Raw genomic sequence first — 13,483 nt, 5'->3', positions numbered from 1 at the left:
GCTAATATGTGTATATACATACTTAGAAATTTTTATGTGTATATATATGTACCAAGCAGCAAGCTGGTGTATTTATCGTTACAAAAAATTTCGGTTATATTTATTATTCTAAATGTAATATTGTTATATATAGTTAAACAGCAATAATAATTAATATTTTGAAAATATAAAAATTATTTTTTAATACATTTTAATACATAATTTAAAAAGAACTTTCTAAGTTCTTTTAAATAGAGGTTAAGGTAAGAAACATATTAATATTTTGATTGAATTGTATTAATATATTTCTATTTTGATTATATTTATATAAAGTTTTTTATTATAGGTTGCATAAATATAGAATTATTTTGCAGTTTAAAGATATAGAATTGAATTCAAAACAATTGGGACATTTCCTAATCTATCTGTTATAAGAAGTAAGGAATATGGAGAAAAGTTTGTTTAATATCAATTCATCCAAATCATCATCACAGTCATTAGAAATAAGTGAAAACAGAATGGGAAATGACATGAATTTGGATAAAATAGCGCTTTATCTTATTAGTACTAAAGAAAGGTTTAGAGAAAATATTATAATTCCAAGAACTGTGGGACCTATACAACTTAAAACTGATCTTCAAGAAGTAATGGACAGTTGCATCGGGAAAAGTATTATTTCTTCTGTTATAGGTATATTTATATTGTATATTATAAAGTAACTATTATTTATATCAGTATAATTAAAAAAAATTAGATTCGTAGGATATGGCATAGGAGCTGCAATGGGTTTATTCACATTTAGTTTATTTCCAAGTATGGCAAGCATTGAAAAACAGCAAACTGTTCGTGAAGTTTTTATAGAAATGAAAACTACAACACTAAGTCATGCAAAAAGTTTTGCTGTATTTGGTTTTGCATGTGCAGCAATTGGATGTGCGATAGAATCGGTAATAATTCTTTAAATTTAATATGAAGTTGTAGGTTAATTTACATTTATCTATTTATCATAATATTTTACAATTCCCTTTAGTATACAGGAAAATCTAATTTGAAGATTGAGGCATGTGCTGGTGGTTTAGCAGGTGGAATAATAGGTCTAAGAGGTACTATTTTATGTTAAATTTAAATATAACTTTATATATTATTTATACTTGAATTTAATCTTGTGTTTTAGCTGGTGCGAAAGCAGGTTTATTTGGAGCAGCAAGTGGTGCAGCATTTTTAACAGTGGCAACCTACTATATGCATAAATATTAAACAATGTTATAAGTTACAGTAGATATATATTTCTATAAAAAAAGTATAAAACACTTCGAATATGCCTGTACAATACATATAAAAAGCACAAGAACATTCTTAGTATAAAAATGCATACACATAAGTACAATAGTTAAAAAATAAAGTAAATTCACGTAATACATCAGTATTCATTGTACCTACATTCTTACAAATCTCCGCTTTTCAACATAATGTATTAATTGATCTTTTTTAAGATACAAATTATAAAATGAATTAAATGGCTACTAGTATATATTATTAATTAAAAATAAAATTGATGTTATTTGAACATAATACTTTACATATTGCGAATATGTATGTAAACATGTAAATCTACATTTTATATTTAACACTGTATATCACGGCAAAAAGTAAATGCTGTAGTGTTTGCATATATTGAATGATTATTGACAATTTAATATTGGCAGTCTTAAAAATTTGTTATATAAAAAAATATACATAGAATGTTGGACGATATGCAAATTGTATACCTTTACTAATATTTTTGTCAATCGTGTAAAATATCAATCTTCATAAAATGTCATTATATATATTTATCTATACAACAAATATTACTTCTTTATTATTAAATTCACATTGTACCTCATGAATCTTCTTTACCTGTTTTAAAATGTGATTTTCTATATTTTCTATATTACTTAAAAAGACTACGTCTGCTTATCTTTATGTATTATAATATATCAATACTATATGATATTTTACCGAATATTAGCTGTATTACATTCGTTATTTCAAGAAGTACAAATTGTTTTATAATAGCTTTATTTTATAAAAGGATTATATACTATTTTTGATATTTGTATTTTAATAATTAAAATTATAAGTTGTTTTATTAAAGAAAAATATGCAAGGCACTTATTACGCATTCTGTGTTGTGTAATTATGAAATTATAGTTACTTTATCTATAATTAGCTTTCTGTACTTTGAATTTACTTTACTTGTCGATTTTGTTAACACATTCGATTTTATGTCTAGTTAATTACACATAGTTTTTTGAATCAAAAATATTCAATAAAAAACGTATATTTCTTGATTAAGATTGTCAAAAATAAATTCTTGAAAATTGTAAATTTATGTTTAAATTGTCTTGAATAGCATTAATTAATTAATTAATTAATCATTTAATACAACTTTTTGGCACCTGTAATGGCGAAGAATTAATTTTTCTTCACACATTTGTGCAGAAAGCATATATAATTAAGGTTGTTGTTGTTGCATTTGCGCCTGCATTACAGCCACTAGCTCCTGCATTCGTCGTAATTCAGCTTCTTTTTCTTGTAAAATACGATCCTTCTCAGATACAGAATTGCTTCTTTCAGATTCTGCAATCCTATTAGTAAAAGGATTGAATTAAAAAGTATGGTCCAAATATTTTCTTATAATTATAACATCATATTTACGTTTGTCTCCGAGGTGGTACAGGAGCTCCTTTTGCTAGTCTTTCACTGCGATAATTTTCATAATGTACCTCTTGAGTTACTTCTTGTAAATCTTGCATATGTGTGCTATAAATATAAAAAAACAATAAATAATGAATATTTCCTTCAACACTTATATATATCCTTTTAAATAAATACCACATACATTAACATTGTCCTTAGTTTTATAAAATCACAATGATCTGGATTTTCAACTTCTACTACACCCCATGGATACAATCGTCCACGTACTTTTCGTCCTTTTACTTCTAATAAGGTATTTGCTCCACATACAGCAAATGGAACTGCTTCTTTTAGTTGTCTAACTTGTTCTTTGTAATCTTCATCTTCATCGCTATCACAATCTGGTAAAGGATAAATCTTTATACCACTACCTTCAATTTCTTCCATAACTCGTTTTTTTAAACGCAGTACTTCTTTTTTCGTAAGTACATCAGCTTTTGCAATCACTGGCACAATATTAACTTTATTATGAAGTTGTTTCATAAATTCTATATCCAAAGGTTTTAGTCTGGTAAAGATAAAAAGATATATAAAGGCATCGATATTTTATAAAGCAATAAAAAAAGCATGTAATTAATATATCTTACCCATGTCCGAATGGAGAAATAAAATAAAAACAACAGTGTATTCTATTATCTACTATATTCCTTCTATTTAAACCACTTTCATCACGTAAAAATCTTTCAAATTGATCATCTATATATTGTATGATAGCTCTAAAACTATCTGTATTATCAATTGCATCTCCATAACCTGGGGTGTCAACAACAGTTAATCTAAGTTTGACACCTCTTTCCTCAATCTCCACAGTTGAAGCATCAAGTTTAACAGTTTGATTAGTTTTCTCTGTTTAGATTATATTAATATATTGACTATAATATATGTGAGACATATATATAGTTGAAAATATATAAACAAAGATTAATTTACCTATGGCATCAGGAATTATACGTTCTGGATATAAATCAGTAAGGAACAAACTATTTACTAATGTAGATTTACCAAGACCAGATTCTCCAACAACCATCAACGTAAATTCAAATCCTTTTTTTACTGATTTTCTATGAACTTGATTAGGTAAATTTGCAAATCCCACATATCCAGGTGTTTCAAGACTAGCAAACTATCAAAAACAAGGTAGAAGTTGACAAATCAAAATCGTATTTCAAATGCATATTTCGTAAAAAATTTCAGATTTAGTAAATAATACAAACAACTTCTTTTTCATAATAAAAAAGTATGCGAAAATATAAAAAAAAGTTTACGTTTCAATTATATTATACCCACCGTTTTTACGCTTTCACTAGACATTTTTTCGTATTAATTCGATCTGACGGTAAGAAGACGTTAATATCGTTGCGTGCTGTCTTTAAATATTATCGAGAAGGATCAAAAACTGAATTTCAAGTTAACAGGCGCCGTATTGTGACAGAAGGCAAGATACCCGAAATATACGCACATATATCATGAATAAGATGAATAATAGGTTATTTGAACTTAAAATTTCCTGTTTTAATTGACATCACTTTCCTATTATCTGCATGCATTGAATAAACAAACAATATTATATTTAACAGAATTAAACACTTCTATTATAGATTCATTGAATATGAAACAAAGATATTGCACCGACTGTACAGGAAATGTTACGGTACATGGGAATATTGTATATCTGTGTTAGGAATAAGGAGGGGTACCCTTAATAAGGGAGAAGTTTAGGCGTGGCTACCGAAATAAACTTTGGTATTCCATAAAACGTACTATGATTATAATTTTGTTTTTAAGTTACAAAATTCCTTAACATAAATTAATGTTAAATATTTAGTTTTAAGTATAATAATTGATCTTAATTAATTATAATCGTATATTCGCTTAATATTTAAAAGTTATATTAAAATTGAATATTAAATTATTTAATAATACAACTTACAAAATATTAAGAATGTTATACATTATTCGCAGTTCAAATTATACATAAATTTTATTTTCTGTTTCTTAATTTTCTAAAGATACATTACACAAATACAAGGCAAACGACTACTTTATTCAGGAAATAATATCATATACAAGCATAGTTTTATATAATATTTGTCATTAATTCAAGTTTTTCTTTACTTATTATCTCATAATCATCGATACCTTCTTAAATGATCAATATTTATTACTAGCATAATTAATTAATTCGTTACACAATAGTAATGCGTAATAATCAACACATTATCCTCATACCATTCAGTGATGTATAATTTTTTCAATCACTCAAATATTTTTTATTCTTTATAAATATTTGTTATTTCACAAGCGCGTAAATAATTGCTTAATATTTTTGATCATATATGACTTTTTATATTAAACAATTATTTATAAATCATCTGAATATGCTCATACAATGATTGGTGTTAAAGTGAAACATAAAAATTATAAGGAGGGAAATGAAAAGAGGGACAATGTTTCTTGTACTCCTTCAAACAAAGATTATTCGAGTACGATACTATTAGAGAAGATCAGTTTTTATATGGAATCAAATGTATGTATGGTGATAGTATATATTTGTAATAGTTTGTACACATACCATCAATATTATTATAATCTGATACAAATACCCAACATGAAATTGACGTGAATATTAAAATGTACTTTCCATATCACATCATTATTCACGTGTATACACATATATATACACACATATAATTCAAGTGTTTGTGTGTGCGCGCGCACGTGTGTACATATATATATATATATATATATTATACATACATACATACATACATACATACATATATATATATTTATATATATTATACATATATATATACACACGCACGCACACGCACACACACACATATATATATATACATACATACATATGTGATACGAGTGACCATATGCATATATATATATAATTACACATAACCAATATTACTCAGCATGCATGGTGCATACAATTTTTACTTCACATTTCCAATTTATTATTATATTTTTTTAAAACTAAGAAGTTAGTGTAAAGAGAGGGGGGCACTCGATGAAAAATTTTTATTTTTAATTAAAAATGTCAAATACGTCGAACTTAAGAATCTCGTGAAATCACTTTTCATTATTATTGTGGGGAAGACTCCCCTTAGGGATAAATAAAAATTATTCCAATTTCATCTCAGAAGAGATTTTCCCCACTACATTGGAGGAAATTAGAGGATCTTGATTTTTGTTTTCAAATATTTTTGTTGGGAAAGTTCCTTTCCCTGAAATTTAGGGAATCAGAAACTAATAATGATAGTGTGTTTACTTGTCATCAGTATTAATTTTTTCCTCCCGAGGTTTTGCACCACCATAAATTGAGCTTGATTTACTTGATTCAGCAATTGCATTTATCGGATCTTGAATTGTTCTTGGTGCTAGTACCAGACGTTTTCTTCCACTTGTATCAGCTGTAATAACAATATTAGGAATTATTTTTATCATTTTAAAGATAAAATTTCAGAAAAATATTTATATACAGACAAACCTGGAGGTGGATCTTTGTGAAATGGTTCATCATGAAATGGTTTTCGTTCCGGTCCAGTTCCACGAGGAAGTGGTCTATTGCCATATGATTTAGATGATGCATTACGTGGCCATTCTCGACTTCCACCTCCTGTATCATCATTAAACTGACTATAGTTACCCCGGTTACCCCTCATGTCCCATGTACTACCTTGTCTACCAGCATGACCTTGGCCTTGGCCTTGACCTACATAGCCTCCTGCACAATTATTATATAAAGTTTAATTTCTAATAACAATATGCCTTTGTGTATATATATACTTTGAGTATATGTGTATGCATACACAATATAAGAATTTATTTTAAAACAGTTATTTAAAGTAAAATTTGAAATCTTGCATTGGAACTTTAACTACTACTGAGTCTATCAAATTAGTTTATGAAGTCAAACTTAAAATATTTATGATATACGTTATGCAAAGCATAACGCTTACTAGAATACATAGATTTGCTTCCAAAATCATCACCATATCCACCACGGCCACCATCTCTCCCTCTAAAGCCTCCTCCACTACCACCGCCACTGCGACCTCTTCTGTCAAATCCACCTCCTCGATCATTTCTTTTACCCTCTGCTACATCTATTTTGATGACACTTTTATCTACTTCTACTGCTCCATCCATTTCCAATGCAGCTTCTAAGTCTGCCAACTCTTCGAATTCAACATAACAAAAGCCCTTAAACCTATAAAAACAAAATAAGATAATAAGTAAGACAGTGATAAGATAACAACTTTCACATTACAGAAGATGTATAATATAATCACATCAAAATTAACTTACCTATCAGTTTCTTTATCTTTCACCAATCTGATTCCTTTAACATTAAGTTTTTTGAAAATTTTATCAACATCTCCTTGTACAATTCCATTTGGCAAATTTCCCACAAATGCGGTATATGGTGGTTCGGTTGGCAATGGTTTTCTGCCACTTCGATATCCACCCCCATAATCTCTGCATAAAAGCAATTTACATTTATACACAGAAATTTTGTCAAATTAAATATTGTTTTATAAAAACATTTTATACACTGAACTTTGTACAAATTTTATACAATTAATATTCGTAAAAGAATGTAGCACCACTTTTACGTTTCACTACTTTTTAACCTCATTTAATAAAAAATAACATTGAACACTTCAGAATTGATACATAGTAATTTAATATTTCAAAAAATTACACAAAGTTTTGTATTCACTTTCAAGTATTAACTAAAGAATAGCAGAAGTATGTGGAATTTTATAATTCTGGCACTCATTTAGGCACTAACTTTCTTAAGCACATATTCTAACAAACTATGTAGAGTTAATTACTTTTGTGTATTGTATTAAATAGTATTTCTAAACAAATGGGTTGTGTATATCGCACGAATTCTAAGTTAGCATCTTCGTTACTAATGCTATGACTAAGATAGACTATTGTTTGGCCGGCCAAAATAAAGCCGCGTGTCGAAGGTACCATATCTGCAAGGTGCTGCGCTGCACTCTAATCGAAACTCACTTAACCTTAAAATCGTAAAATTATTAAAGAACAAAAACATTTTTTTACTGGTTCGATGTAATGGTTAAATATCACCCTTGCTCTATATCGAAAAATCTCAATAACTATCGTACACGAAAGAAATTTTACCCTATACTTGCCTTAAATCTTCGTAACCACCTCGACCAGCCATATTGCATACACGAAACTGACCGGGACCGCGCGGGTCGAGTACAATACTATGTTCAAGATGGCACTTCTCTAATCACTAAAGAATTTGAAATCGTGAATCTATGCAAACTTACTTAGTTCAGGTACCGTTTCACCTATTAGTATATTTTGACAATATTTTATGAAACGATTAAAAATTTGTAGTGGGGGATACAATCGCTGCTGCTTTTAATATGAATTTGTCGACTATTAGATTATGATAAGTCCTTTTTAGAAAATAATTTATTTATGTAGTTGAGTTGCATAATATTACTAAAAAATTTTATTTATAGCAATTCGACAGTTTTAGAAAGGTACGAAATTTTTAACGAAAACGATTGACAGTCTATGTAATTAAAAAATGAAACGTACATTTTTAATTTCATATTCTATTCATTATGTGTTTCATTTAAATAACGATTATTGCAAGATTGTTAAAATATTAATTTGTTCGACTGTTTTGATATTTTTCTCATCTAGGTACTTATTAGATTAACATAGTTCTAGTTGAACTAAAGCAAGATGGCAGACGAGACTATGCACATGGCAGAGGTTGTTTCAAATAACTTTGAAATGAAAAATATAAGTAAAGTAGATTGTAAAATGCTTGATTGTTTTACTCAACTTATAAATGAAGTAGAATCAGAAAGAATACATGGTGGGATTGCCTTATTGAAATATTTAATTCAAAAAAATTCAGTAAGTGTTTATTTAAAGATAACCTTAAAATAAATCGTTTTTGTATAGGATGAAAAATAATCAGTGTTTTAATCGATAAATTATTTATAAATATAATGTCTTAGGAACACAATGATAGTCAAGAATTTAAGTATGCTATGAAAAGGCTTATTCGAAGCCTAGGCTCTTCAAAAACGAGTTCACGTATAGGTTTTTATACGACTTTAACAGGCTTTCTAACAATGAATCCTGATACGTCTATAGAAAACTTTTTATCTATAGTAGACAATGAATTACAACCAGTAAACAGCAATAGCAAAAGTGTAAGAAAATCAATTTGTTTTATGTTATCATAGTAAGCATTTTGTATTTAGTATCAACTATATCATTTCAGGAAAATGGTGACATTTATATGGGACGCATATTGGGATATGGAGCATTAATAAGGTCTAAAATACTCTCAAAAAGCTCTAGTGCAATACAATTACAAACTATTCAAAATCTTATCAGTGCAGGCAAACGACGTAGTTATTTATCATTTGTTTCTGTTTCATTTCTTGTTGAATTTGTGAATCAAGTTGATACTAATTGTATTAAAAGATCAATTTGGCCAATTATTGAAAAAGAATTTGGCAAGCCATGGGCAGAACAAACATTAGATTCATTTTATGTTTTGTTAGTAATAAAGAATAAATGTCCATCACTTGTAAATGATAAATTTTCAAAAACACATTTTGGTACAGAACATATTGTTACTAAAGAATCCATGAATGATATAGTAAAAGTACTACTGGTAAGTATAATCTATAATTTGATTTATGCACATTATTTGTAAAAGGTATATTAATTAATGCATTATTAATGCTTAGGGCTTATCCAGAATTATATCATGTCATCATCCAGTATTCAAATTATTTTGTGAGAATTTAAAATCAACTGAACTAATTATCGATTTTTGGACTCGTATAGATCAGAAATTTGCAAAGCCATCTAAAACTGATGAATATTTAGTTATACAAATCCTGAAATTGATATTGTCAAATATCGTAGATAAATCTATACTTCCGTCATTATTGTCACCAAACTATGTGCAGCATATGTTAAAAAAATGTTCTGGATCTAAAAATCATAACAAAGATGAAGTACTTCTTGGATTTAAAGAAGTCTTAAATTTGTTAATATCAGCTACAAACAGTGATGATACTAAACTAAAAATACAAATTGCTGTATTAAAGAAATTAATATTGTATCCAGGTGATTTAATGATCGAAAAAAAAACAGGTACAAAAATAATTCAAATGCTTACTGGAAATTTGAACTTAGATGGTATAAAGAAAGTATCAAAAATATACAGAGGTATAATTGAAAATACAATATCTAGGGATAAATCAAATGTCCAAGCAGAATCTTTTTGGACAAATGCTGAAAGAATTTATGCTGCTCATTTATTAACAAGGTATTTGATATTTCGAGAGGTGGCATCTAATATGTTTTATCTTTGGTGCAGTAATTTACGTATATTTCTGAATATATCCAATTTATTTATTATGTTTTACTAGATTAATAGGACATCCTAAAACGCTTATGGATAGAGAATGGAGATTAGATCAGTTGAAGTTTTTATTTACTTATGGATTATGTGAAGTGCCTAATGTTGGGGTAGATCTAGCTCGTAAATATTATTTATATATTTAATATTATAATATACGCATATATTTTTCCTTGTTTCTGTAAATTGTACCCTTTTTGTTTATAGCTCAATTTAAGGAAACATTTTATCATGCACTAGATCATAAATTACCAAGGTTGAATGATCTACGAAGTATATTAAGTGAATTAGTTCATTTTGTGAATATTAATTTGAAAGAGCAAACATTGAAATTAAGGAATCCACTAACGAATGAAGTAAAAAATTCGTGGGAGAAAGTTATATATTCAATAAAAAATTTAGAAAATAATTCGAAAAAGACAGAAGCTGTACCAGTATTTCATACAATGAATTTACACATGGGTTTACAATTATTCTCAGACCCACAAATGGCAATTATGGCTATTGATGAACTACAAAGTTGTTATGAAAGAGTATTAAAACAGACTAGAAAGCATAAAACTGGTAGTAATAAAAAGCTAAATGATGAGCCAGAGTGGGTAGAAGTAGTTGTTGATTTGTTATTGTCTTTTTATTCTAAAAATAGCCATTTGTTACGATCATTAGTGGGATGTGTGTTCCCACATATTTGTTCCTATGTGACGCCAACAGCTATACATCAAATATTAGCAGTATGTAAATGTTATAAATGTAGTTAAAAAATTAGTGACTCTTATATTTCGAATTTTCTATTTCTAGGTATTAGATGTAACAAATGAGAAAGGACCACTTGTAACAAGAAATAGTTATGATAATGAAGAAGAAATTTCATCAGATGTAGAATCGGATTCTGACAGTGAAGAGGATAATAAAAGTGATGGAGAAAATACTAATGATGAAATGGAGACTTCGTCGGATAATGACTCTGATTCAAATGAAGAATCAATGAGTGAAAATGAAGATGAGACATTAACTGATAGATTACGAATGGCAGTAAGTCAAGCATTAGGTGATGTTTCCGTTCAAATGGATGATGATGATATAAATGTAGATAACATCGGCGAGGAAGAAGGAAAACGATTAGATGAATCATTAGCAGCAGCATTTAGAATTCTTCGAGAAAATCGTCAATCGCGATCCAAAAAACAAGAAAAATCAGCCCAAGCTTTAACGCATTTCAGAATTCGAGTCATAGATTTACTAGAAACTTATTTAGAATGTGCCCCATCAATGGCAATTGTACTTGATATGTTACTTCCTCTCTTTACCTTATTAGAATATTGCATAAAAGATCCGTATCAAAAACCTCTTTATAATCGAGTTCGATCTTGTTTAAAAATATTATCAATGGTAAAAAAATTTAAAGATACAGAAAATGTTGATGAAGAATTATTAATAGTAATATTAAAGGTAATTATATAATACTTCATATCAACTTACTTGAAATTATACTTTATATCAACATATAATTAGAAAAAAAAATTGTACGTTTTAAGGCTTTAATAGAGAAAGGAGAAAGAACCACATCAATTTATCACGAAATGAGTGATAAATTAGCTGAGTGCTGTACGTTCCTTGTAAGATGTGCCCAGCAAGCTATTGTATCCACAGATACAATAATTAAAATTTACAAGGAAAATTTAACAGCCTTTTTTAAAAAAAGAGATTGTGTACTATCCCCTCTATTATTTAAGAGCGTATTACAGTTACAATGGGAGGGTAACTGGCAGCTAGCTCCTTTACTGGTAAATTTTTGGTTTTTATTTTAGTAGATTAATTAAGTTTTAAATAATAAATAATTTTAATATTTATTTTTATAGGTTGACTTTGCGTTTGATAGTACTGTAAGGTCTTTTCGTAGAGGATATGCTCTAGAATTTTTAATAATTTTTTATAGTAATAGTCGATTAGTACATTTAGACACCAGACATTCTGATGTAAGAATGAAACTGGAAAAGACATTATGCAGCTGTACTATGACTACACTTCAAGGAATAATTAATATGCACAAAATTGAAAATGAACAAGTTGTTACATCTAATGGTACTGCAATAGGGAAAGAGGTCAGACAAAGATATATTTTTCTTCTGTTAACATTATTGCGAAGCATCTACATGCATCATTTAAAACAAGCATGGAATTGGAACGACATTGGGAGTATACTCACAACATACAGAACTCACGTATCACTTGCGAAAGATACGAAAGTAGCATACAATAGATTAGCAGTGCAGATTGGAATTCCAGTGAATATGTAAGTATACTAATTGACAAAAGTATAACGTTAATTTTATTGTTATATAAAATTAAATAATAATATTCGTTTTATTATCTTAGGTCACAGAAAAAAGCTAAAAATAAACAAAATGCTATAGTAAATGGGGAGATCAAAAATGCTACAAATAATGTAGAGCAGTTAAATAATACACAAGAAAATGGAAGTATAAAAAGCGATTCAGATACTTCTACATCACAGAGGCATGAATTCAAAAAAAAGAAAAAAAATAAAAGTAAACAGAGAGATAAACAATTATTGAAAAAAGAAGCTCGGATGTTGCGTCAAAAAGTAACGTCTGAAGGTTTTGAACCTTTTAACTTCAGTTCTTTTATTTTTAATGACCAACCAGATAAAGATGTATCACTCTTTGAGAATGGAAATTCTCAAATTGGACAGACTAGTTCTAATTCTTCGCAAAAGAGGATGCTTAAAAGTATATCAAGTGGTAATAAAGCAAAAAAAAGAAAAAGTATGCAAACTGCTTGATATATGAAGTAAAAATGAATTGTTATTTTTATATAAGCATTTATAAAAGTATGTATTAAAGAGTCTTTTTTGTACAGCTTTAAAATATATAAATAAACCTTTTACATAAGCTATTAACGTTATATTAATGTATTAAATTATATTAATGAATAAGTTTCCTTCACATCTTTTATTGTAAATTTTCATTTCGTGAAAAATATAAATTTTAAAATATAAATTTATTGTAAGAAATGGGAATGTATGTTAAAGAGTATATGAAATCATTTTTAATGTTACGTTTCATGGTATTTTAATGGTAGGAGAATTGCTTATTAACTGTGACTAATAATGTTACAAAATCATTCGCATGAATCCAAAGGTACGGTCTTAAACATAAATGTGACAATGAGGGATTCTATAGAGGGGGATCATCATTTTAATTTTAATACCATCAGTAACGTGTACTTTTGGAAATTTCATATGGTGCCGTTATGTGAGGAAATTAAAATACTGCGAGGGAATAC

The 13,483-nt window shown here is 28.1% G+C and overlaps 4 protein-coding genes across 8 annotated transcripts; 2 read left to right on the top strand and 2 right to left on the bottom strand.

The window, feature by feature from the left end:
- Positions 1 to 26: 26 nt before the first annotated feature.
- LOC100740679 (mitochondrial import inner membrane translocase subunit Tim22) lies at positions 27 to 1,500 on the top strand. The gene is made up of 5 exons (XM_003493648.4): positions 27 to 242; positions 326 to 669; positions 742 to 926; positions 1,010 to 1,082; positions 1,154 to 1,500. Exons 2-5 carry the CDS (start codon positions 426 to 428, stop codon positions 1,234 to 1,236), a joined length of 585 nt encoding a protein of 194 aa, XP_003493696.1. The 5' UTR covers positions 27 to 242; positions 326 to 425; the 3' UTR covers positions 1,237 to 1,500.
- A 469-nt stretch (positions 1,501 to 1,969) lies between these two features.
- LOC100749736 (septin-1) lies at positions 1,970 to 4,430 on the bottom strand. Its single transcript, XM_003493638.4, has 6 exons — positions 4,009 to 4,430; positions 3,652 to 3,844; positions 3,309 to 3,567; positions 2,864 to 3,229; positions 2,680 to 2,784; positions 1,970 to 2,609 (listed from the first exon to the last, which is right to left on the bottom strand). The coding sequence occupies exons 1-6, from the start codon at positions 4,030 to 4,032 to the stop codon at positions 2,477 to 2,479; spliced, it is 1,080 nt and encodes a 359-aa protein (XP_003493686.1). The 5' UTR covers positions 4,033 to 4,430; the 3' UTR covers positions 1,970 to 2,476.
- Positions 4,431 to 5,737: 1,307 nt separating this feature from the next.
- Positions 5,738 to 8,033, bottom strand: LOC100749855 (eukaryotic translation initiation factor 4H). Of its 4 annotated transcripts, none has more exons than XM_033323883.1 (6): positions 7,902 to 8,033; positions 7,045 to 7,215; positions 6,696 to 6,946; positions 6,413 to 6,460; positions 6,224 to 6,352; positions 5,738 to 6,146 (listed from the first exon to the last, which is right to left on the bottom strand). In XM_033323883.1, the coding sequence occupies exons 1-6, from the start codon at positions 7,931 to 7,933 to the stop codon at positions 6,001 to 6,003; spliced, it is 777 nt and encodes a 258-aa protein (XP_033179774.1). In that variant the 5' UTR covers positions 7,934 to 8,033; the 3' UTR covers positions 5,738 to 6,000. The 4 variants fall into 4 exon arrangements, with proteins under 4 accessions (XP_033179774.1, XP_024227091.1, XP_033179773.1 ...); XM_024371323.2 differs by having other exon boundaries at positions 6,729 to 6,946; XM_033323882.1 differs by having other exon boundaries at positions 6,224 to 6,460.
- Positions 7,943 to 13,102, top strand: LOC100749575 (myb-binding protein 1A). Of its 2 annotated transcripts, XM_033323880.1 has the most exons (11): positions 7,943 to 8,054; positions 8,431 to 8,649; positions 8,754 to 8,951; positions 9,023 to 9,421; positions 9,498 to 10,084; positions 10,188 to 10,300; positions 10,385 to 10,908; positions 10,976 to 11,626; positions 11,713 to 11,961; positions 12,037 to 12,470; positions 12,554 to 12,980. In XM_033323880.1, exons 2-11 carry the CDS (start codon positions 8,473 to 8,475, stop codon positions 12,978 to 12,980), a joined length of 3,759 nt encoding a protein of 1,252 aa, XP_033179771.1. In that variant the 5' UTR covers positions 7,943 to 8,054; positions 8,431 to 8,472. The 2 variants fall into 2 exon arrangements, with proteins under 2 accessions (XP_033179771.1, XP_024227092.1); XM_024371324.2 differs by lacking the exon at positions 7,943 to 8,054 and having other exon boundaries at positions 8,473 to 8,649; positions 12,554 to 13,102.
- The last annotated feature ends 381 nt before the right edge of the window (positions 13,103 to 13,483 follow it).

This window comes from Bombus impatiens, unplaced genomic scaffold, assembly GCF_000188095.3.
Source record: "Bombus impatiens unplaced genomic scaffold, BIMP_2.2 scf_1275, whole genome shotgun sequence".
Classification (NCBI taxonomy): Eukaryota; Metazoa; Arthropoda; class Insecta; order Hymenoptera; family Apidae; genus Bombus; species Bombus impatiens.
The sequence above is the reverse complement of the archived record's forward strand: the minus strand, read 5'-3'. Positions and strand labels throughout refer to the sequence as shown.

Coding starts and splice junctions, on each gene's coding strand:
- LOC100740679 (XM_003493648.4), top strand. CDS start 426: ATGGAGAAAAGTTTGTTTAATATCAATTCATCCAAATCATCATCACAG. Junction 927..1,009: donor TTGGATGTGCGATAGAATCG/GTAATAATTCTT, acceptor AATTCCCTTTAG/TATACAGGAAAATCTAATTT. Junction 1,083..1,153: donor TGGAATAATAGGTCTAAGAG/GTACTATTTTAT, acceptor CTTGTGTTTTAG/CTGGTGCGAAAGCAGGTTTA.
- LOC100749736 (XM_003493638.4), bottom strand. CDS start 4,032: ATGTCTAGTGAAAGCGTAAAAACG. Junction 3,845..4,008: donor CTAGTGAAAGCGTAAAAACG/GTGGGTATAATA, acceptor TGTTTTTGATAG/TTTGCTAGTCTTGAAACACC. Junction 2,785..2,863: donor AAACTAAGGACAATGTTAAT/GTATGTGGTATT, acceptor TTATATTTATAG/CACACATATGCAAGATTTAC.
- LOC100749855 (XM_033323882.1), bottom strand. CDS start 7,933: ATGGCTGGTCGAGGTGGTTACGAAGATTTAAG. Junction 7,216..7,901: donor GGTGGTTACGAAGATTTAAG/GCAAGTATAGGG, acceptor GCTTTTATGCAG/AGATTATGGGGGTGGATATC. Junction 6,147..6,223: donor TCACAAAGATCCACCTCCAG/GTTTGTCTGTAT, acceptor TTGTTATTACAG/CTGATACAAGTGGAAGAAAA.
- LOC100749575 (XM_024371324.2), top strand. CDS start 8,473: ATGGCAGACGAGACTATGCACATGGCAGAGGTTGTTTCAAATAACTTT. Junction 8,650..8,753: donor ATTTAATTCAAAAAAATTCA/GTAAGTGTTTAT, acceptor ATAATGTCTTAG/GAACACAATGATAGTCAAGA. Junction 9,422..9,497: donor ATATAGTAAAAGTACTACTG/GTAAGTATAATC, acceptor ATTAATGCTTAG/GGCTTATCCAGAATTATATC.